Below are 23,576 nucleotides of genomic sequence, written 5' to 3' on the forward strand. Positions count from 1 at the left end.
TACCTCCCTGACCGCCTGGCATCATCTGGCTGCTCTGAGCTCTCCAGACCCGCCATGAGTCCTCTGCAGGGGCAGCCGAGGTGGGGTGCTCCACCTATTTCCAGCCAGAATCAGAAGACTACTGGTTCCTTTGCCTGCCCCGCGTGAGGCAGACATTCCTGTGCATGGGATCACACAACTCCGTTAAAACGGGAGGCAGATGGAGTTCAGGGTTCTCTGTGGACTGCGTTTCCCTAGAGTTTTCTGTGGGCTGGGTGGGAGCAGATGCCCAGAAACTCTGACACTTGGTGGAGATTCAGGGCCCAGGAGGCAGGAACGTCTCAAGGGGGAAAGGAGGGAGGACCTCCTGGAGAAGGATCTTAGACTTGAACCTGAAAGTACTGCTTTAGCTTTGGGGCCAGGCTCTGGTTTGGAGCTTAGGTGTTCTTTTTTGTTTTTCTTATTTTATAAAGTTTAGCTTGTTTTCTCTTTCCCAGCTCTGCCCTCTCCCTCTTATATGAGTGTCCATATAGGCTAAAGGTGGGTGCATATTGTGGCTGACAGTATCTTCCCAAAGTCCTCCTCTAATCCTTCCCTAAAAGAAACACAGCAGCTGGGGCTTACTTAAGGCTGAGAAGGTGTCCACAAGTAGCAGGGATCTGGCCCTCTCCGAGGGTTCACTTTGGCCCCAGTGGGAAGCAGGTCAGAACCCCTCTGGGGACCAGTGAGGCAGGGAGTGACTCCTGGGCGCCTGACTGAATGGGCGAGGGGAGGCTGCTGGGGCAGGAGGTTGCTCAAAACCACTCCCGGGAGATTAAAACAGGTTTGTCTAAAAAGGTTTCTCTGTCTCTCTGTGTGTTTCCTGTGGTCTTTGTTTCTGGTCATGTAAGAAAATTTTCTTGTTTTAGAATAGTTATTTGCTGTTTTTCTCCCTTTCTCTCTTCTCTTCCTTGAAAGGCATACAATCCCTTCTGCCTTAATTACGGGGGCTAGTAGAGACATTTCCCCACGGCCTGGCTGAGTGGGGGCTGCCTCTGCTTGGGCTCAAAGCCTTCTAGAAGTGATGTCACCCCTGGCTTCAGCTCCACCGGGAGGGTGGAGCCGGTTTAAGTCTTTACCTGTGGCTCCTGATGGGCTCCAATAAAACCTCATTAATGCAGACTGGTGGGGAGAGGGGTGAGAAAGAAGAGAGCCTGGAAAGAATATAAATCTTGACTTTCTCAGTACTTTATAGAGGATTCTTTTCTGTTGCAGCAGAATTTTGGATTCCAGAAATCCCTTTAGAATGAGGTGTCCTTGGTATCCAGGTTTTAAAAATGAGCTAGGAATCCGTATTACCCACAAAAGTATCCTTATTTTGGGCAAGATTCTCTGAAATATTTCTTTCTCTTCCTTTATCAACAACAAAAAAATGCTCTGCATGATTTAATCTCCTCATCACTGTGCTAGGTGAAGGCATTGTCTCCTGAGTCTACTGTGCTCTGAAAAGCACTTTGTCCATGTGCCTGATGCCCACATGTTGCCCCATTTTGAATTCTGGCCTTTCTCCTTTTCCATCCCTGTCTGAGAGCAGCCAGAAGTGACATTTGTGTGCCTCAGTGTAGCAAGCAGCTTTTCTGTTAGTTCTAATCTGTTGCTCTTCTCCAGTAGTACTAAGAAACTGATCAGATTCGTTAGACTTCTTTCTAAGTCCAGAGTTTTAGGCTCTGAGTAAGGGTCTCGTCTATGGATTTTGTGTCCTTCAGGGACCTTAGCTGGGACCTGAAGGTGTTGCTGTCCCTTCCCTGTCAGCTCCCCACCTGGAGAAACTAAGAGCCCCTGACAAGATGAAGCACTTAGGGGACCTTCCCTAGTGGAGAGAGATGAGTAATCTCTTGGGGGAGGCACTTGATGACCTCCATGCTCCAAGTTCCTCGAACAGGTTTAACTTGTAAGTGGCTTGCTGGTCACAGATAACCTGAATGGACTAGGCAAGGGTCGTTGTTCTTTAGCCATGACTGTTACTGTCAGCTTTGGCCCTATCTCCATCTCTTTACCACATGTTTTTTTGTTTTGAGTCTGGATCTCACTCTGTCACCCATACTGGAATGTAGCGGCATGATCATAGCTCACTCCAGTCTCCAACTCCTGGGCACACGTGATTCTCCTACCTCAGCCTCCCGAGTAGCTGGGACTTGGGCACATGCCCCCACATCCAAATTTTCTTATTTTTTGTAGAGATAAGGTCTTGCTAAGTTGCCCAGGCTGGTCTCAAACTCCTAGCCTCAAGTGATCCTCCTGCCTTGGCCTCCCAAAGTGCTGGGATTATAGACGTAAGCCGCTGTGCTCAGCCTTACCACATTTTATTTGGATTTTAGTTCTTGTTTCTATATAATCCGCACCCATACCGTGTGACATCCAGAAACAGCTTTGGATTTAAGCAGAGCCCCAGGACCAGGTCTCAACTCTGCCACTAATTTACTACGTAATCTAGGGTGAGTCACTTTCTTTCCAAGTCTTGTTGTCCTCCTCTGGAAAGCGGGCATCATGATACCTGTTCTCCCTGTCCTCGTTCTGTCATTTGCGTATTCATTTCATAATGAATGTGTGAAAGTACTTTGTGATGAAAGTGCCCGAGGAAAGTTAGCTGTCGATATAATTAAGGCTATCTTTCTTTGAGTGCCTACTGTTGAGTGCTCTGTACTTTTCCTAAAGTTTAAATTCTTATTTAAATATAACCCCAGATCTTTACAGTATATAATATTGCCTTATTTTGTGAATGAGGAAGCTAGGCCTATGGAAGTGAGCCCCTCCAGGGGCAGAACCAGGATTTGGATGTTCGTATGTGCTGTATGCGTGTGTGTATGTATTTGGTGTGAGTGCATCATGGAACTGTCGAATCACCCTGAGAAGCCTGGCCTGTGGGGGCTGACTGAACCTTGTGAGGCCCTTCTGAGTATTTGCTGGTCCGTCTTGGAGAACCATGGGTGTGAGCGGTTTGGGTGGAGGGGACATTGGGCTGGGCTGAGCTGGCCTGTACGATGCCTTTAGGCAAACCCTGAGCATTGGGCAATGTTCTGTGCTTGTGCTGGGTTCATGTGATGGCTGCCGAGGGATAGGCAAGAGCTCCTCACAGAATGCCGAGGGGAACCCGAGAGAGCAGAGTGGGAAATGTGTGGGCTGGGCCCAGGCAAAAACTGTACATCTTTGGGTGTGGAGTAGCCTGTTTGCATGGAGCTCTCGAGCTACACTCCAGGTATCTCCCAGCGTGGGCCATCTTTCACCTTTCATCTTTCACCTGGGGAATCATTCATGGAATTAGTAGATTATTTTTAAGCTGGGAAGCAGACACCATGACACAGTTGGGGCAACCAGAACCCAAGGTTTCTGGCTGCTGTGCTGGGTTCACCACCTGGTTCCCCACAATGCCAGTCCTGCTGGCAGAGGGGGGCAGTTACATGAGGACTTGGTCATTAAACGATTTCTCGTTCTGAATTATTGCCCGGTTGCCTTCTTTTCACCAATTCTGGAGTCTTGGATTGAAAGTGCCCCTGAGGCCCTGCATAAGTGTGTCTAGAGAGAAGGAATGGGATTAAGGGAGTCTGTGGAAAGAGGGCTTTCAGTGCCAGGATCCTGTACCCTGGAACAGAGTCAGTACTGTGTCATTTCCTTCTCAGCTATTCCAGCAGAGATTGGGGTTTGGGTAGGAGCATGCATTCTAGAACCTTCCACCGAGTGGGACATGAGTGCCCTCATAGGTACCAAGGAAGGGCAGGTGTGTGTATATCCCTCACTACAAGGATGTATGTTTCGGGTTCACACTATAGAAGTGTGACCACAGTGGCAAAGGACCCTGGGCTCTGGGCTACATCAGCAATTGTGCAGTTTCCAGCTGCAGGCAGACATGGGGAGCCTCCTCTACCCACAAACCTACATTTGAGTGAGGAGACGATCCCTGGCATTCCCATGCCTGAGACTGTCTCAGCAGGTCAGCTCCCTTGTAGTCAGTGTTGCGGGAGCCCAGAGGAGGGGTGGCCATGGGAAGCCTGGGGAGGGGTGGCCTTAGCATTTCCTAGAAAGTGTCCTGCTTTTTGATGGGACCTGTGAGTGTGGAGGCAAGCTTTTGGGGAGCATGTGGTGGGAAATCTTAGGGCTTAGGACTATTGAGTCAGGGGAAGGGGTAGTGGCCAGAACTGCTCCTCCACTTGGTTATCTCCTCAGCAACCTTTCCTGTTGATTTGTGAACTCGAGGCTTCACAACATTGTCCCCTCCTGCCCCTGGTCCCTTTCCTCACCAAGAGCCCCTCAAGGGTCTCTGACCTGGCATTCATGGCTTCGTAGGCTGCCTGATTATACATGAAGGGTGCACCTCATCCAGCCTTCAGCTCTGTGAAATCTCCTCTCCTCAGTGATTGACCTGAGGGTTGCAGCCCCACGAGAGGCCGTGTGTGTATCTATATGTGTGAGAGAGGGGTGGACCCACAGTACAGGTTGCAACTGTAGCTGGGCTTTGCCTGGACAGTCCTGATTCGCTTTCCCCAGTGGGCTTTCCTGCCTGTTAGGCTGCAGTCCTCGTTTTTGGGGAACCTGGTCACCACCTGGCTGTACCTTCTTCTCTGCCTCCCTTGTTGCTGGTTTTCCAGCTGTGGCACTCCTCATGGCCCTGGCTTTAGAAGTCTGCAGAAGTTAATTTCTAGAGACGGGCAGCCAGGACACTGATCCTCTCTAGTCCCAGTTGAGTCCCCAACCACGCGTGGCCTGGGCAGGCCATTGCCCCTGTGGGCCTCAGTTTCCCCTTCTGATCAAGGGGCCTTCTTCTCTTCTTCATTTCCAAGAGGGTGAAGATGGCACAGAAGGACTTGTTGGGGGCTCACATCCACTACCATTATTCCCTCTGGGATTTGAGCGAGAGTTGGCTCCCCAAAGGGCCATCTGTGGGATGGGCTGGGCAGAGAAGGGCAGGCTACCTGGAGGAGGATACTGAAGTTTAGTGTGGGAGCCAGGATGGACAGAGGCTCCTGGGCAGGATCGGGCTAGGTGGGGCCGGGAGATGTTCTGTATGCACACACCCAGGCATCCTGGCACCTACCTGAGGTCCGCTCAACAGCAGGAATGAAAACTGGCGGGCAGGTTGGGACGGGGGGGAGGTGGGCGTGTTAATCAGTCCACTCATCAGCTGAGTCATGATGCCAGGCCCACAGGTCCTCCCCTGACACCCAGCCAGCCTGGACTCACTGACCCCCCTCCTGTGGCCCAGCCTGAGGTGGGGGCGGGGGTAGGTAAAATGAAATACAGGTTAGGGCCTGGCTTCCCACCCTGGCCCTGCCTCTTACTTTTGTGTGGCTTTGTATGTGGGCCATTCTCGGCCTCAGTGAGCCCATCTGTGAAATGGGGAGGAGGTGAGAGGCAGAGGTGAGATCATGTTTTTGAAGGCGTGTGACTGGCAGGTGTCTGTGGGGACCTGGCTGTGTTCCTGCTGCCCCAGGAGGGCTCTGTCTCAAGTGCTAGAAGTGGGGAGGTTCATGAGCCCTACTGGGTTCTACCAATTCTAAAACCACAGCCTGAACACCCGCACAGCCTTGGATAGTGGGGAGGTGTCCACGCCTGGTCCAGGGGATGCATGTGTGAGACGGTAGAACCAGACAGGTAGTCTCTGCATAGGCCAGGGGGGCAGTGACAACAAGGGAGCCTCACAGTTCAGCACCTCTCATGTCTCCTCAGTCAGAGGAAGGGTTTTGTCCCAGAGTCCCACGGAACAATTTCAAATGAGGATCTTGAGCTGTGAGGCAGGACATTTGTTGAACTTCAAACATGCAGGCCTGCTTTCTGGCCATGGGAAGTGTTAGGGTAGGGGAGTCTCCCTGAGGGGGGAACCATGGTGGCTGCCAGTCCTGCTCTGGAACCACTCTTGAGCACCGCTGATCTCCAAAGGGGTTGGGAGAACTCTCCCACCACGGTGGTGCTACTTTGAATCTGTAACCCTTTCTGCTCTGGAACCACTCTTGAGCACCGCTGATCTCCAAAGGGGTTGGGAGAACTCTCCCACCACGGTGGTGCTACTTTGAATCTGTAACCCTTTCCACTTGGGGCTACCTGGCACTTCCTGTGGTCCCCTGGTCCTCTTTGGGTGCAGTCTAAGAGACAGGATTCTGCCTGTCATGAGGTAAGTGGGAGAATTGCACATTCCCCAGAATGGGATATGGGGAGGTGGGAGGGAACTTCTGGAGGACCGAGGAGTTTGTATCCCCATGGTATCTGGCACCTGCTGGGTACCAGGAGGCCCCAGAAAGCCCGCTAAGACTTGGGCTCTGGCCTTGCTGTTTCTATGCCTCCGTTGATGCTCCAGCCAGGCCTGACCTGGCTGGGGACTAGATCATGTCGGTCCCATGGCCAAGACACACAATGGCATGGACTCTGCTCTCCAGGAGCTTCTCAGCATCCCTCCTGCTCAGAAACTCTCTGGGCCCTTGGAGGTCCTATCACCATGAGTGTTCTGGATAGATACGACAGTCAGGTTTGGGCTTGCAGGGCCCTAGGCTTTGGGATGTTTCAGAAGCCTCTGAGACTCATCATAGAGGCTGACGTCATTCCAGCTTCTCCCAGAGAAAACCACTGGGGTGCGGTGCTGCTATCATGCTGATCACATCCCTTTCAGGACGGGGCGTGGGGATGGTCCTGGGCAGCAAGACCTCCTGGCTGGCCAGGGTCTGCCGAGCTGTGGGCCAGGCTAGGAGAATGGGCCTCACTTGGGTTACCTGAGATCCTAAGGCTCTGCCTTCCCATCCCCTGCCCCACAGTTTCTCTGAAGGGAACCCAGGGCCTGGGGGAGGCACATAGGTGGAGTTTCCTTGAGGCCAGGCCTGGTTGTTGTGTAGTCCAGGAAGCTGTCCTCCCCACCCTCTAGGTCTTCACAGGTGAATCTGAAGCAGTGATGAGGGCATCCTAGACTCAGAGAACTGTGAGAAGAGTAGAGAACCTCTTACTTTTCCCCCCACCCCCAATGAATGAGGATCATTCTTATTGACCCTGTCTAGGAAGTGGACATGCAGTAGGCACTCTGGCCCACCTGTCTTCCAGTGTAAGGGCAGCCACCTGAGCCTGAAGGCCTGAGGCTGCCTGCCTTTGGGGGACCCAGTTTGGGGTCCCGAATCCTTGGGCCTGGGCAGGTGGGGTGGGGCCCAGAACTAGCTGGCTAGTCTGCCTTGGTTAGTTACAACCTGGGTTTGGGCAGACAGGTGGAGCCTGGGAAGGGCACAGGACATGGAGTATGACCCACCTGGGGCACATATGAGCTTTGCCACTTCCTCCCTATGTAGTCCTGGGTACGATTCTTCACCTACCTCTCAGCCTCAGTTTCCTGTAAAACGGAATTTTTCACCGAAAGAGTCAATGAAGTAACATGTGATAGGATTGGGGGCCCCTTCCTTGCCTGGAGCAAAGAGGAACATGTCTGGGGGAGCATTGAGGCTGATCCCCTATGGAGAGTCCCTGGAAGAACCCTCGCACCATGGTCATGACCAGGGAAGGGGTGCAGTCTCTGACCTAACTGGGTGTGGAGTTATTCTGTGTGAATGACCGACTGGTCTGACCCCTGTGGTGCTGACGGAACAGGGTCTACAAACATGGCTTTTGCCCCTTCCCTGGCAGAAACATGAGCCTTCCCAGGCAGGCCAGACTTTGCTCTCCTATGCTGGAATCTCTGCCAGGAGCTGCCTTCTGATCTGAAGAGGTGTAGGCTGGGCTGGCGGGTCGGGGAGGAGGCCAGGCAAACCCAGACACTGGGCTATCTGGGTGGGGGCTCAGTCCAGCTGAGCAGAGCCCTGGTTGTGGGGCACAGCTGTTTGTGCCCAGAACTTCAGACCAAAGGTGCTCCTGGAGAAGGAACCTTGTTCTCTGGGGATGCCGACAAAGCTGGGCCAGGCTGCAGGGAGGACCCTTTCCTCTGTGCTTCCTCCAAGAGAAACATGACTTTTCTCCCTGAGGATGAGGGCATCCCAGTGGGCTTCACCGCGATGGGTAGTTCACAGCTTGCCTGCTGGCCTCTCTTCAGTAACTGTGTGCCCTTGGACAGAAGACACAAGCCCTTAGCCTCAGTTTCCTCAACTGTAAGGTGGGCATGGTGCTAGAATTGAAGGTGGCCGTGAAGATCGAATTAATTCAGGGAAAGTGCTTAGGCTAGTACTTGGCACCTAATACTCAATAGCTATCAGCTGCAATTACTTTATTTTTTCCTCCCAAAGCCTAATTCAGTTGTTTCTATTCTTAAGTAACCCCCAGCCCAGGTCAGATCCTTAGATATCCTCCCCACTGCCAGCAATCCCTGAGGCATGGACAAGGCGTTATGGCCTCTGAGCTCCTGAGACTGGAGCTGCATCCACAGTCTCCCTTTCAGGTACTTCCACCAACTGCATGCAAAGGCTGCAAGGGCCTTAGGAGCTCCACACTACACGTTTGAGGCTGTGCAGAGCCCCCAGCCCACCAAGAGGGCGAGCCATTGGTCTGGGGCCCCATCAGTATCTAGGGAGCAACCCAACTTCTTCAGACACAACCTTCTCAGAAAATTCTATCTTCTATCACCCAAACCAGAAGGTTCCAGCCCTACCCTCCTTGGGACACCTTCAAGGATACTCTGCCCTGCCCTTCCTGTGTCTCTGTCTAGGCTTCCCAGCAGCCTCAGTGCTGGCTTAGTCTGAACTGTGCTTTATTTGAGAGGTCAGGTTCCCAGGTTAGCCCATAAAAAGAAAAGGCATGTACATTTGTGGTTCAAGGGGGAGCACAGGGAGTCGAGTCTTTCTTTCCTGGATACGGCATTGCTGGTAGCTACAACCTGACAAAGGTTAACAGATTTGGTCTTGGCATCTTCTAGCTACACTTTTATAATCCTTTTCCATCTTCCATAGCTCCTGCCCGCCCCAACTGGCCCAGTTCCAGAATTAGCCCTTTCCCCACATGAAACTGATTTATGCTGTAGTGTGAGGGACTAGCATTCTGTAGCCCTCCCAGAGGCATTTTTGCTTTCAAGGGGGACATTGGGCAACTACAGGGATATTGATAGAAGAGATTTTGGTGATAACCTTTGAGCATGTTGCCCCTTCCCCCCAGTATACACACGACTGGAGCCCTGGCTGGCTGCAGGTGTGTCCAAAGCTGCAGTTTCTGCCTCTGTGAAACTTGAAGACACTTTATTTAGTTTGTCCAGGGGAAGGATGTCACTAGAAATTCATATGCTAGAGGTGTCAGCCCCTAAAGCCCCCAAGGCCAGTGATAACAGTTCCAGGGACCTTATGGGGGCTGATGGGGCTTAACTTTCCTGTAGGGGTTGATTGGGGGAATCCTGAATTGAGCTTCCTTAGTTGGCTTGTTGAGACAGCCAGGGCTGGGACAGGACAATGCCCTGAAGGTCTTAGCTGCCTCTTATGTCTCCTTGGGTTGCCGGTTGCCATCCCCAGAGTCACCTTGATTTGGGACATCTCCGGCACCCTTCCTAGGCCATGTCTCCCTTTAGGAAGCTGAGAGTGATGATATTGAGTCAGTGTGATCAAGAAGTGTCCCTGTCCCCACTTGCCCATCATGGCTTTTTCTGCTGAGGACCACATTGTGGTATGCCACCCCTCCCATGGGCAGCCTGCTGCTACCACCACATCTGGGAAGCAAGGCTTCCCCTAGAGGTGAGTCTTGACTCCCCAGCCAGAGAGCCTGTGGAGAGTAGAAGCCACCGACTTGGACTTGGGAGCATTCTTGCCACCATTTTGACCAAACTCCATTGTACACATGGGCAACCTGAGGCAGGGTGTTTTCCAACATTACCTAGGAGCAGAGCCCAAACTGTAACTAGGTTTTTACCCTACTGAGTCTGATCATTTTCTTTTGGCCACCTCTGGTGGTCCGTGCTACGGGTCCCTGAGGAGGGGTCACTGGGAGGCCTGCGGGGATAGAGCCCTGCCTGGCTTCCAGAGTAGCACCAGGTGCTGGGGCTGGCAAGACCTGGGCTGGGCCGCCTTGCTCAACACCTGCCCAAGTGAAATCTTGCCTTGCCTGGCCCGGATTCTGCAGGTGGGGAAAAGCAGAGGAACTTGTCTTCCAGCTCTGGTTCCATGCCCAGCCCTCAGCTGAGTCTGCTCTGAGACTAGTCCTGGCACGCGGGCTGCTGTGGCAGGCGCCAGCTCCATGGAGGGATAGGCATGGGGTGAGAGTGGCAACACTGGCCTGACTTGGGAATTGGGCTACCTGGATCTCCATCTCTCTACAAACACCCTGGCCCAGGGATGCTCTCAGCAGGCAGCATGGTGTAGGAGAAAGGGCCCAGGCCTGGGAGGCTTGGCTCTGCGACCTTGATCTCAGGTTTTTCCCTCTGTAAAGCCCTGACATTACACAAAATGGAAAGGGGTCTTTTAAGCCAAGCACAGTTTCTGTCCTTCCACCCCTAGTCCTGCCCTGGATTCCCCAGGGCTTTGAGGTGTTAGGACAGCTGAGATAGGCTTTTATGTGTATGCGGGGAGAGGTGCATACTAGGGGGTCCCCTAAAAGCTGTTCCTCCCAGTAGTAGTGCTGTGGAGGGAAAGCGGGGGTAGCCTCCTCTTCCTGCCTATTCCCGCCCCCTTCTGCCCTGGGCTGGGCCCATCACTCCCTGCCTGTCATACCCTCACAGGTCCCAGCTTGCCTTGTTCTCAGTAGAGAGACAGTGAGCTGATAAATCACTGTGCCTGTCCCGGAAATGCTGATGCTGCCTTGAGGCACCAATGGGGCCCCTCCCTCCTGGGAGTGGCTTTAGCAGGGGTGGGGGGATAGGAGGGATTTCAGGGTCTTGGAGCTCAGGCCCAGAGATCTGTGGCCTTAGCATGCCCCCCCCTCACGCCCCGCAGGCATGGTTTTCAGCTCTGAGTCAGGAAGCAAGCCTTGGCTCCTTCACATCCGGGGAGCCCAGCATCTCCTGGGCAGGGGCCTTGTCCCTTCCACCTATCACCAGCGTGCGTCTGTGGCCTCCTTATCACCCCACACCACCCAGCCTAGCCTGTCAGATCCATAAGGGCGTTTAGGATTAGCCAGCCAAGCCCCCTCCATCGTCCTGGTGAAGAACAGGTCCAGAAGGAGGCAGAGAGCTGCCCCACCACCCGACACAGGAGCAGTGGAGTGGGACCATGCTCTTTCCCTGAGACCCCTCCTCCTTGATGCTTTGGTCCAACCAGCCTGGCCAGTGCTTAGGTCATTTTGGTCAGGAATAAAGGAGAGGGACAGATGGCTGCCCACAAAGGGAAAGCAGTCATAGACCCACGCTGCAGGGCACCAGGGCATTTGGAGGGCCAGAGTGGACGTTTTGCAGCATTTCCTCCCCCTGCAAGAGCACATGGAGGCCCTGCAGCCTGCACTGCCCTTCCAGTCCAGCCTTCACTTTTGAGGCCCGGGCAGTCTCTTAGCTCCATTAGCTCTCTCCTACTCTCCCCTTTTGGGTCAAGCTAACTGATGGGAAGGTGATGGGCTGGGCAGGCAGCTGCCCGTGAAGCCCAGGTTGTGCCCACTCAGCCCAGCCCCAGGCTGACATGCTTTGCCTTCTGACCTGCTTCTTGGACTGCTCAGAGTTGAGTGGGCCAGGTGCCTCTGCAATTCAGGGTTCCCTCAGCTCCTCGGGGAGGGAGGTGTGCTGTCAGTGAGAGTGGATGCTTTGGAAGTGTAGAAAGGCCATTTCAGAGCCTTCCCACATCCTTTTGCCCTTAGAGCTTGTTCATAGGACTCTGATGCTACTTGGGGCCTTGTCTTTGAACCACTGGACTCGGTCAAGGGACCTGAGTGGAGACTTGCCCTCCCCAAGCCCCCAGTCCTTGGCCCACTTGGGTGAGGCCTTTTTCTCTTTAGACCATTGTTCTCAGAGGGCAGTCTGGGACCACCTCCAGGACCTGGGGGCTTGTTATACAAGCAGAGTCAGCCTCTGGGTGTGGTACTCAGAAGGCTTCATTGGTGACAGTCTCCTGGTGATTCTTAGTGACCCTAAAGCTGAGAGCCCCCGACCTGGATGCAGGGGATGGGTTGGATGTCACCCTTGGCCAGTGTGGCATCTTGATATAGCGGTGGGAGGTGAAGGGTGGGGTTCTGTAGCTCAGCCCCTAGGAGTCATGAGGTCTGGGGGAGGGGAGAGTCAGCCTGTGTCTCTTAGATTCATGAATCTGGCTGAGAACCTGAGGAGGTAAAAAGGTTTCTAAGCTATCATGATTCTATTTTAAGTCTCTTGAGGATGTTTGCTGTTTCGTGGAATCTTGTTGGGATGGCGATGATGGGTGTTCATCCTGTGTAACTGTGGGGTTCTCCTGCCTTTTGACCTCTGAAGCCCGGGCTTCTCGAACCAGTCTGGAATCCTCCTGTCCACCAGCCCCAGGGCCAGCACCAAGGCCTGGGGTCTGGGCTGCTTGGGAAAGGTTGTGACCCACCTCCTTTGATAAGGGGCAGCTCTTTATCCCTGGTGTTGTGACTAATGGGGCTTGTTGATTCAGTGACTTGGCTCTCACCCACAGACACTGGGAATTTCATGACCACACCGGGGCAGTTACAGCCAACCAATAGTTGAGCCTCCCTCTCCCACTCCACCATGAGAAGACTGTGTGTCAAAGAGACCCCTAGCGCTACCCAAGTTAGGGCCCCAGAGTGAGCCTTGCCTTATCCTCTCCTGGGTCTGGCTGGTCTGGCTGGAGACTTTAAGGCCTGGCCCTAATGGCCCCCTTAGGGCAACCACCCAGCCGCCAAAGCATCCCCTTCCTGAAGCCCCCTGGAGTGGGGCACCTGACTCTGTGTCCTGGAGGTTGGCAGCTCTGCCAGGGCCAGAACCAGACTATTTTTTAGCCTCTCTTCTCCCCAAAGCTCCTGGACAGTGGTCCTCAGATTTTAGAAATTTAGGACCTACTTAATGTCAAAATTTCATGACTTTCTTACATAGTATTATACATTTAGAAGGCATTGGTTGAAAAAGCAACAGAACTCTATGAAGTCAGTAATACTTTTTAAGAGATTTGTGTTTTATCTGTCTCTTAAGTCAAGCAGTGTTGACACAGTGATCCAGGGTCCAGGTTGGAGACTATAGGTCTTTGAACCTAGTGCGTGCAGGTAGATGGAGTAGAAGTAGGGGCAGATGGGCAACCTGTTCAATTATCAACATCCTCACTTGAACCTCTCTGAGATGCCCACTTGAGATCCTGGCTCGTGACACAGCTAAGGAGCTTTCATGCCTGAGATGCCTTGAAGAAATTCTGTAACACAACCACTCTTCAGCCCCAGGGCCCGTCAGGGCAAGGGGCTCTGCTGGGACGGAGGTTGCCAAGGAAAGTAGTCCTCTTTACAACCAGTGCGGGGGTGAGAACTGGCAGGAGTTGGCTTGGCTGCCTTTTGGAAACTTCTCTGCCAGCCCTCTGCCCACAGACTCTGGAGGTGCTCTATGGAGTGGCTGGCAGCAGAGGATGAAGACCTTCAGTCTTTGGTGGCACCACCCCTTTCCGGGCCATGTCATTCCATCTCCATTTCTCGAGTGCAGGCTGATACCTGGTACCTCCAACCCTGGGGTGGGCTCAGGGATTCCTACTGAGTAAAGTGCTCTCCTGCTCCTCTCATCCCATCAATGAGCCTTAGGCAAGTTTCCCTTTAAACAGAGGGGCTCTGTAGGTTAGGTGGTCCCTTGGGGCTGGGGAGAGGGATGGCAGGTAAGGAGAGTGGGAGCTGCACAGGAAGTTTGTCCACACTTGAAGTGTCCAGGTGGCCTTGACCGAGTCCCTCACGCTTTCTGAGGCTCTGGTCCTTATTTGTCAGAAATGTTCATCTCAGCCCTGCTTCCTCATCTGGAGCTGTAGGAACCAAAAGAAGACGAGTGGGAAGTGCTTCCAGCCTTAGAGGAGGCCTCACTCCTGTACACCCTTTCCTGCTGGGTCAGGAACCTGACCCCAGGACTCTCTCCAGGCTCCTTCCCATATAGCCCCGGGTGTGGCCAGAAGACCGAGGAGGCTGAGATGGTGATGGGGTGACTGTTCCTCTTTTGCTCACTGTTCTCTAAATGCCATGTATCCACCCCATGATTCCCTAGCCCCCAGGCAAGCCAAACCTGGCTTTGGGCTTTCAAAGCAGTGAGACTCCAGGGTCTGCGCTGTGGTTGGGGAAAGGGCAAGGTGGCCCATGCTTTGAGCAAACAGGATGTGTGGAAGCCTAGGCCTTACTGACCACAAGCCTGTTGTTGATTTGCTATAAGAACAGCTGATTTTCCTGGGGTCTACAGAGGCCGAAGTCTGACTTGCCTTTTGCCTTCCCAGGCAGCACAAGCTGGGCTCCCAGCTAACCCCACCTGTTCTTGAGCAACCCTGAGCAATGGCCAGGAGGTCTCAGGAGGACCCAGGTCAGAGGAAATGCTGAGGAGAGCCCACAGGAGGCCTTGAGGCAGTGTGCAGCAGGTCTGCATCGTAGTGAAGCCAGAAGCCATCCAAAACTCGAGTCAGCTGTCACTTTGGTAATCCAAATTCAAACTCAGCAGTTTCTGCTAATTTCTTCCCTAGGGAACTGAAGTCTTACTTTTTTCTCATCTGAATTGCTATCACAGAAGGTCCAAGCTGGAAGACATTGGGGAGGCCACTCTGGCCCATCTCTTTAGTGGAAACTGGAGACTAAGAGAGGGGAGAGGCTCCCTGAAGGCCAGGGAGCTGGTTTCAGTGGAGAAAACATTTGCTTAAGATCTTGTTGTGTAAACAAGATCACAGAAGATAAGCCAACAGAGCTAAGGGAACAAACTGTTTTTAGGGACTGGGCAGATTCAAAGTTTTATCTAGTTAGGGGAGAAGCCCTGCTCTTGGGAAACTGTCAACCTGCTGCTTCTCTGTAGGTGAAGGGCTGGTCTCCCTGGTTTTTCCTGGGTCTTACCAGGCGGTGCCTCCCAGGTTGTACGTGAGCCTCAGCGTGTGTGCCTTCTCTTCAGGTCTCGGTTGCCTCATCTGTTGAATAGGTCCTAGATCCCATGACTCTGGCTTCTGCTGGAAGATTTGACACTGCAATGCAGTGGAGGCTCATGGGGTTAGAACCCATCTCTGCCCCATCTCAAGCTTTCTCTTCCAGGGAAGGAATTGGTGCAGCAGGAGAGGGTGGGACAGAGGCCTCGGATGAGAGTGAAGCTGTGATTTCAATGATTGTATGTGTGTGGGGGGGTACCCACTCTGTGCCTGCCTGGTGGGCAGTATTCTTTGTTGTTGAAGAAGATATGTTTGAGGGAGGCTAGGAGCAGCTTCAGATCTTTGTGAAGGCAGCACAGATATTTGAAGCACCACGTGGGGATGGTATAGATAGGATGTGTATGGGTGTGTGCGGGGGTGAACTATGACTGTTCATTGTAGATGGGCCATGGTGGATTGTAGATGCACCATGGTGGACTGTGCCTATTCATTGTAGATGGGCCGTGAAAGGCCCTTCTCGGGTCAAAACCTTTCTCTTGGGGGAGGGGGTACAGTTTTGCTTTAGTACTTTCAAAGGAAGTTCAGTGTTATTTCTAGCCTTGTGGTTTCTGCACATGTCCCTCTGGCCTGGGCCCATAGAGGCGGAGCCTCCACCTGGCCCATCTGTGCCCCGGGGCTACCTCAGGAGGCCAAAGGTCCTGCTCCACTCAGGAGTGCGGCCTGTGGGCCTGTGGCCAGGACCTGGCGAGGCCTCTTGGGCTGAGAAGCCGTGTTCCTTTGGACCCAGCCTCAGACAGGCCCCTCTGACAAGTCTGTGCAGAGGCTCCTGGTGAACGAGTGCCCTCCTGCCCTTCTCTTCTCATGAAGCCCTATCTCCCTCCAACCCACCCCCTTTCTAGACAGGCCTGCTAGCATTTGAGCTCTCTCCCCTTGCTGAGTGGCTCTGGCTCCCCTATTAGAGCAGTGGCCACTGTTTGTGGGCTCTCCTGACATGCCAGGCTCCATTAGGTTCTTTACCTGCAGAACCTCATGGTATTTTGCAGCAGTCCTGTTGCAGGTTTAGATGTTACTACTGTTCCCCATTTTACAGATCGGAAGACTGAGGCCATAAGAGGTTTAACAAATCCTCAGGGCCATGCAGCTAGTAAGTGACAGAGGTCAGGGGTCACTAAAGCCCGTGGACTGGGCTGTACTATGCTGTTCTGCTTCTGCTTCTTTTTTTTTGAGTCGGCATCTCTCTCTGTTGCCCAGGCTAGAGTGCAGTAGCACCATCATATGGCTACTACAGCCTCTACCTGCTAGTTTCAGACGTTCCTTCTGCCTCAACCTTCCAAGTAGCTGCAATTATAGGTACAGACCACCACACTCAGCACATTTTTTGATTTATTGTAGAGACGAGATCTCATCAAGTTGTCCAGGCTGGTCTCAAACCCCTGGGCTCAGGTAATCCTCTTGCCTCAGACCCAGAGTGCTGGAATTACAGGCATGAGCCACTGTGCCCTGTTCTTGGCCCTGTTCTGCTTTTATTCATTCTTTGTTCTGGTCCCTGACATCGGAGCCTCCCAAGACAAACCGTGTAGTGAGTGGGGGTTGTTTGGGTCAAATCTGGATGATGAATAGGACTCCTAAAGCCACCCTTTTTGCCACCTGGCTGAAGGTCTTCCCTTTCCCACCTGTGGTCCCGGAGCCAGTGTTAAGGGCAGAAGTTGCCCGACTTTCTGCCTCCCACCCCCCATGGCTTCTGCACAGGCCTGCTCACTGTGTGTGGCATGTTCCATCTCCTCCCCCTGCCCCTGCCCTGCCAGTCCTGCCAGTCAGCCCCTGCCTCAGGAACTCGGCATATGTTTATATGTTTGCACTCTGGCCCCTGCAGCCTCTTGGAGCTGGGCCAGGCCAACAGCATTCCTGGGGCTGCTCTTTGCAAATGGGGCCCGTTCCAGTACCTGAGCCTTCTTAGTACAGGGCTCTTTCCAAATTAGCCTCATCTACCCCTAGCTGCGTGGGTGCCCCGTGCTTCTTTCCCCACTGAGGATGATACTCTGACCAGAGGGCCTGGACCCAGTCCTTCCTGTGAATGGGAAACTGGGCTAGGTGTGGGAAGAGCATTATGGCCTCAGCGCCCTCTCTGCAAGGCCCTTTGTGTCTACACCTTGGTGTTCAGCATGCCTGGAGGTGGCCTCCCTGAATCCAGGTTCTTCTGGGATTGTTCCTGGTGCTCTCAAAAGTGGGACAGGGTCAGCATTTGGACCCCAAAGCTTCTTGGCTGATGGCCCCCAAGACCTGATTCTCAGCGTAGAGTAGGCTGATAGGGTCCCATGGGGGATTCAGCCTGTGTTCCCAGAACAGCTTATTCTGTCTGCCCTTCTGAGAGGTCTGAGCTCCCTCACCAGACTGTTCTTCTCGGAGCGAGGATCCTGCCTTGTCTTGTGTGTCCCTGCACCCAGCATGTGCTGTGCTGTTGTAGCATCAGGGCTGTGTGGGGAACAAAAGGGCTGCCCAGAGCTGAAGGTCTCGGAGCCACATGAGGGGGCGGGGTGGGGTAAGTCCACTCAGCTGTCTAGCACAGGCACCCAGAACAGCAGGGCCCAACCAAGCCTCCACTCACACCCTTTTCTGATCTTTTTCTAGCAAATTGTGGCCACAAATGTGCCCCCTGAAGACCAGGACAGCTCTGGGGATGACTCTGACAACTTCTCTGGCTCAGGCGCAGGTGAGGCTTTCATGGAGGGCCCCAACCAAGATGGTGACAGGCCATGGCTGTGGGCAGTGGTCAGTCAGTATTCTGTGTTTATTGAGCATTTACTGAGTGTACCCCCCCATCCCCCCCGTCCCTGCCCAACCAGGTCCAAAGGGTGATAGTGGGATAAAGAATGGGGTCTGTACTGCCAGGAGCTACCTGGTTAAGGAGAAAACATGCTCAGAGTAAATGGGATTCTGGGGGGTTCCAGGAGATCCTGGGGCTGCCTGCTGCACACAGGTTCATGTTCTCCTCTTTATTCACAAGGTAATGTAACCTTTGTAACCAACCTGCAGAGGGTTATTTGGCTCCTCTAAGCCTCTGTTTTCTCAGCTGTAAAATGGGAATGATATCTTAAGCTGACAAGGTTGTGGGGAACTGTGAGACAGCACATAGCCTGCTGAGGTGTGGCTCTTCCATCTGTCTTCCCTGCCTTATTTTCTTTTTCCCTGGGGGAGAGAAGTCCTTGGGCTGGAGGCGGTCAGGGAGGCCTCCCAGAGGAGGTAGTTCTTAAGTGGAAAAGGGGTGAGAGCTATGGAAGGAGGGCTGAGGAAGTGGCCGAGGCAGGGGCTTGGGAGTTACAAGGTAGTATACAGCGTCTGTTCTTGGGAGCAGGGACGTTTCTGTGGGAGGGCAGGTGAGTCAGGGAGAGGGCCAGAAAGATGTGTGCACTGGGGGCAATGAAGTAAAGCAATCGTGCCCCTGAGGGTTGCCCACCGCCACACGCATGGTCACCAGAAAGCTCTTTCTCAGGTGGTTGTGGTGCCTTTCTCATGGCTCCAGAGACCAGGCTGTCCCCAGACACATGCAGCAGGAAAGGGCAGCTCTCCTTGTCTGTTTTCCCAGTCAAGTTTAGCCTTGGTTAGCTCCACCCAGGTCAGGGCTTCTTGCAGCAGGAAGAGTTGCTGTGCTTGCTGGCCTAAGAGTCAGAACCCGGGTCCTTACCCAGGTGCCGGCTTTCCTCACAGTCCGAGCCTGGCTGGTCCAGGAGCTCTAGAGCCTTACCACCCCTGACACACTCTGCTCTGGCCCTACAGGTGCTTTGCGAGATATCACCTTATCACAACAGACCCCCTCCACCTGGAAGGACATGTGGCTCCTGACAGCCACACCCACAGCTCCAGAGCCCACTGGCCCAGAGGCCCCGGCCACCTCCACCTCCGTCCAGCTGGCAGGAGAGGGACAAGAGGAGGGAAAGCCTGTAGTCCTGTCAGAAACAGAACCTGACCTCACTGCCCGGGAGCAGGAGGCCACCCTCACACCCAGGGAGACCACACAGCTCCCAACCACCCATCAGGCCTCAACAGCCAGAGCCACCACAGCCCAGGCGCCCGCCACCTCTCACCCCAACAAGGACATGCAGCCTGGCCACCATGAGACCTCAGCTCCCGCAGGGCCTGGTCAAGCTGACCCTCACACTCCCAGCGTGGAGGACAGGGGTCCTTCTGCCACCGAGAAGGCTGTTGAGGATGGAACCTCCAATCAGCTCCCAGCAGGAGAGGGCTCTGGAGAGCAGGTGAGCCGCCTTTGCATTCCCTGTGACATTAGGGGTCCAGTAGGTAGGGTGGCCTCTAGTGCCTGGCACCCTGTGAGCCTATTGATTTCCTTACCATGAAGTCAGGGCATAGGAGCCCACCTTCTCCTGCCCTCAGGGCCTCACCTAGAGCAGGACAGACTAATTATGAAGCCAGAGCAAAAGAGTCCTTAATGATCACTCAAGGGTTTACCAAACTTATGTGAGGTCTGTCCCACCCTGCTGCTGCAAGTGTGAAAGTTCTATCAGTTTTCTTCATATTTTTTTTTTTTTTTTACTTGGGGTTTCCCAGTCTGGAGTACAGTGGCACCATCACAGCTCACTGCAGCCTCAACCTTCTGGGCTTAGGCGATCCTTCCAGCCTCCTGAGTAGCCGGGGCTACAGGCACCACAGCTGGGTAGCTGGGACTATGCCACCACAGCTAGCTAATCTTTTTTATTTTTGTAGAGACAAGGTCTTGATGTGTTGCCCAGGTTGGTCTTGAACTCCTTGGCTCAAGTAATCCTCTCGACTTGGCCCCCCAAAGTGCTGGGATTACAAGTGTATGCCACTGTGCCTGGCCCAAGTCTTATTTTTTATCTTATAGTATCATGGGAATTTTACACTAAAATCTACTTATCTCCATACAAAAATGGTGCTTTGTATCACTTTTTGTGATATCGATGCCACCCTCCAGCCAGGATCCAGTGCGATAAGGCAAGAGGGCTTGGGTTTGGGGTCCAGGAGATTGAATTTGACTGTGTCTGAGTGGATGGCAGCAGAGATCTGAGGGGCAGGAAGTGCTTCTGGATTTGGCAGTGGCCCAGCCCAACCTGACCTCTCCCTCCCCACTCCTCTAACAGGACTTTACCTTTGAAATTTCCGGGGAGAACACAGCTGTAGTGGCTGTGGAGTCTGACCACCGGAACCAGCCCCCCGTGGATCAGGGGGCCTCACAGGGCCTCCTGGACAGGAAGGAGGTACTAGGAGGTGAGTTTTCCCTCAGGTGGGTGGTCGGGTTTGGGAGGGGACAAACTGCTGCTCTGGGGTGGGGGAGCTATTTTTAGCCCTGCTGTGGGGCTGGCCACAGCCAAGGCCAGCTCTTGGGCTGCCCACTGTGGGAGGGGGGACTGCCGTAGAACCCAGGAGTCTGTCAAACTGAGCCGGCCTCTGTCTGCCTACCCTAGGAGTCATTGCTGGAGGCCTGGTGGGGCTCATCTTTGCTGTGTGCCTGGTGGGTTTCATGCTATACCGCATGAAGAAGAAGGACGAGGGCAGCTACTCCTTGGAAGAGCCAAAACAAGCCAATGGTGGGGCCTACCAGAAACCCACCAAGCAAGAGGAGTTCTACGCCTGACGGGGGAGCCATTCTCCCCTTCCCCCTGCCACTCACTAGGCCCCCACTTGCCTCTTCCGTGAAGAACTGCAGGCCCTGGCCTCCCCTGCTGCCTCCCCAGCACCTCGGCCCCTCCTGCCATTCCTGCCCATGGAGTCCTGGGTTGTGCTGGGGAGCTCCCCTCTGCTTCTCTGACTTCTGCCTGGAGACTTGGGACACAAAGGGTTTCTCTCATGACCTTTCCACCACAGCCAGCACTTGGCATCTCACCATTCTGACTCGGTTTCTCCAGACTGGAGCAGCCCCTCCCAAGGCCCAGCTCTGGAGAGAAAAGGGACCCGACTGCCTTGGACCTGGATGGCCCTCTGTGGCTGGAAGATGCTGTGGGTGGGGCTTAGGGCTGACACATCTATAGCACTTACTCGTAGCACCAACCGTCTTGGGGGCGTTGGCCATTGAGTGATGGGGAGAGAAGGTCAGGGCTCCATCAGAATTCACTTTGTTTCTGGGGGAGTCTAATTTAGATATCAACTCGTTTTTGCACATGTTTCCTCTAGTTTCTTTGTTCATAGCCCCAGTAGACTTTGTTACTTCTGAGGTAAGTTGATTTGGTATCCCCCATCTTATTTCCCTAATCTACGTTCAGGAGACAGCATCAGGGTTAAGAAGATTTTTTTTTTTTTTTTAACTAGGAAAACCAAATCTGGAAGCCAAAATGTAGGCTTAGTTTGTGTGTTGTCTCTGAGTTTGTCGCTCATGTGTGCAACAGGGTATGGGCTATATGGTGGCCCCATTTTTGGTGGCCCATTGATGGGCTGGCCACTCTAGGCTGCCGCCTCTTTTGAGCAGTCATGTCTGTGTCCATGAGCTCAGGGCCATGCTGCCATGACGTCAGAGAAGCCTGTGTGAGAAGTGAATGCTGGTGGCTCAAGCTGCACAAGGAGGAGAGACTGTGGGATGGTGGCGGGGGACAGAGGTGCTCCTGCAGACCATACCCATCCTGTCTTTGGTGACGTCTCTGGGGGATGCATCCTCCTGGAAGTTGACAAGAGGCATCGTGGGCACAGCTGGCTCTGAGCGCCTTCACCCAGGACCAGGCTCACCGTTAACTCCTGCGGCCCCACCCAGGGCTGGAATCAGGAATGTTTTCCAAAGAGTGATAGTCTTTTGCTTTTGGCAAAACTCTACTTAATCCAATGGGTTTTTCCCTGTATAGTAGATTTTCAAAATGTAATAAACTTTAATATAAAGTAGTCCTGTGAACTCCACTGCCTCTGCTTCTGCCCTCTGGGTGGATGTGACCAGCCTCTTCTGCAAACACCAACGTTTTGGGAAACATGGCTCTCATCTGTGTGCCTTCATCTTTCCCGTGGGGAGGGATTCCGGGCCCAGCGTCTCTCTGGTTTATCTGGCTTTTGTTTTGGCTGAAATTCTGGAAGTCAGTAGGCTCAGCCAAGATTTTATAAGGCTCATGTGAATTTCTGTGTTGCCAACCTCCGAGCTCCATCTTCTAAAAGCCTAAAGAAGGTAGATGACCCCAACATGGCTTGACCTGAGGTTACAGCCCCTCGAAAGTGTGGAACTGAGGCCTGCCTCACAGACATCTTGGATACCCTCCCCCCACCCCGCTGCTGGGACCAGAGACCCCTCCCTAGCCCAGGGCTCCCGGGGACTCCTGCACTTGCTTATTTAATTTGACAATGTTCCAGCGACTCAGCCACTCTGAGTAGTGGGCTGCTCTGTGGCTCAGAGACACACTGCCAAATGAAGGGAGCCTGTGCCCTGTGTTGGATACTAGGACCTTCTGCTCAGAGTGTATGACTGGACAGGACTTGGGGTGGGGAAGGGGTTGCTGATCCAGCTCATCTGCTGGTCCATTCGACGGCGCCCAAACCTCTGGCTGGGCCCATTTGTGTAACTGCAATAAATGGTACTTGACACCTTGGGCAACAGGCTGCTGTGGTGGTGGTTGAGTCTCTTCTTGGCCTGGCGATGTCCCGGCCTCTTGCCTTGTGGGGGGCAGTCTGACTCTGGGCTGAACTCTGGCTTGGTACAGAGCAGTGGAATGAGCACTGCTGTCATGGAAGACTGAGGCCTCTGCCCTCTTCAATCATGCCTGGGGCAGGCCTCAGTTTCTCCCTTCTTTCTAGCACTCTTGCCCTACTGCCCATCACTCCTTATTCCTTAAGATAGAGGAGCTCCCTACTGACTCAGTTTGCTATCTGTTCCATTTGCTCATTGTTGTGCAATTTCTGACAACTCACTAGCAAACAGTCTTAAGTGCCAGAGGTCCAAAAGAGTCACTTGCATATTAGAGAAAAACAGCCTTGAAAGATCTGGGGGTTGAGGACATACAGTACACTGCAGGGCTACCCACCCACCCCACCCACCCAGTGTTCTAGGGCATCTAGCTGCCTCCATATTCTCACTCTCATTCAGGCTGCTGGCCTACTCTGGCTCTGCTGCAGGTCAGCCCTAACTCCAGGCCCAGGTATGTTCTGGGAAGTGCAAAGGGGAGAGACCATTCCTTTGCAGACTCTGCACTTGCCTGTGGGGCAGGGACTGCAGGCTCCAGGTGGCTTTGCAGGGTGGGGAATTCTGTTCTTCCCCAACACACGATGCTTCAAAGGGTTTGGAGGCTAATACAAAGTCCTCTGGGTCATTCATTCACTCCTCAAACACTGAACACCCATTGCCTATTTTCCGCCAGTCCTTGAGCTGGACAGCGAGAACCCAGTTGTATAATTGGCCACCCAGATATTAATACCCTTTTCTTTTTTTAAGTCGGAGTCTTGCTTTGTCATCCAGGCCGGAGTGCAATGGCACCATCACGTCTCCCTGCAGCCTTGACCTCCTAGGCTCAGGTGAGCCTTTTGCCTCAGTCTCCCAAGTAGCTGGGGCTACAGGTGTGCACACCACCCCCGGCTAATTTTTAAAATTTTTTTGTAGAGATGAGGTCTTGCTATGTTGCTCAGGTTGGTCCTCTCACCTCGGCCTCCCAAAGTGCTAGGATTATGGACGTAAACCACCATGCCTGGCCTTAGTACTTTTATTAATAACAATGTTCCCACCATGTGGGACCTGAAAAGTTCCCAGTCCTTTGGACTACCTCCTCTCATCACATC

General features: G+C 53.4%; 1 protein-coding gene across 1 annotated transcript; it reads left to right on the forward strand.

Moving 5' to 3' along the window:
• Positions 1-7,404: 7,404 nt before the first annotated feature.
• Positions 7,405-20,926, forward strand: SDC1 (syndecan 1). Its single transcript, XM_021713413.1, has 9 exons — positions 7,405-7,468; positions 7,810-7,974; positions 9,061-9,093; positions 11,671-11,787; positions 17,026-17,156; positions 17,493-17,574; positions 18,639-19,117; positions 19,979-20,105; positions 20,303-20,926. Exons 1-9 carry the CDS (start codon positions 7,405-7,407, stop codon positions 20,470-20,472), a joined length of 1,368 nt encoding a protein of 455 aa, XP_021569088.1. The 3' UTR covers positions 20,473-20,926.
• The last annotated feature ends 2,650 nt before the right edge of the window (positions 20,927-23,576 follow it).

The sequence above is a fragment of the Carlito syrichta genome, unplaced genomic scaffold (assembly GCF_000164805.1).
Source record: "Carlito syrichta isolate Samal-C Ts95f unplaced genomic scaffold, Tarsius_syrichta-2.0.1 Scaffold304525, whole genome shotgun sequence".
NCBI classification, from domain to species: Eukaryota; Metazoa; Chordata; class Mammalia; order Primates; family Tarsiidae; genus Carlito; species Carlito syrichta.

Coding starts and splice junctions, on each gene's coding strand:
- SDC1 (XM_021713413.1), top strand. CDS start 7,405: ATGTCTGGGGGAGCATTGAGGCTGATCCCCTATGGAGAGTCCCTGGAA. Junction 9,094..11,670: donor GGAGCCCTGGCTGGCTGCAG/GTGTGTCCAAAG, acceptor TTTTGCCCTTAG/AGCTTGTTCATAGGACTCTG. Junction 19,118..19,978: donor GAGAGGGCTCTGGAGAGCAG/GTGAGCCGCCTT, acceptor CTCCTCTAACAG/GACTTTACCTTTGAAATTTC.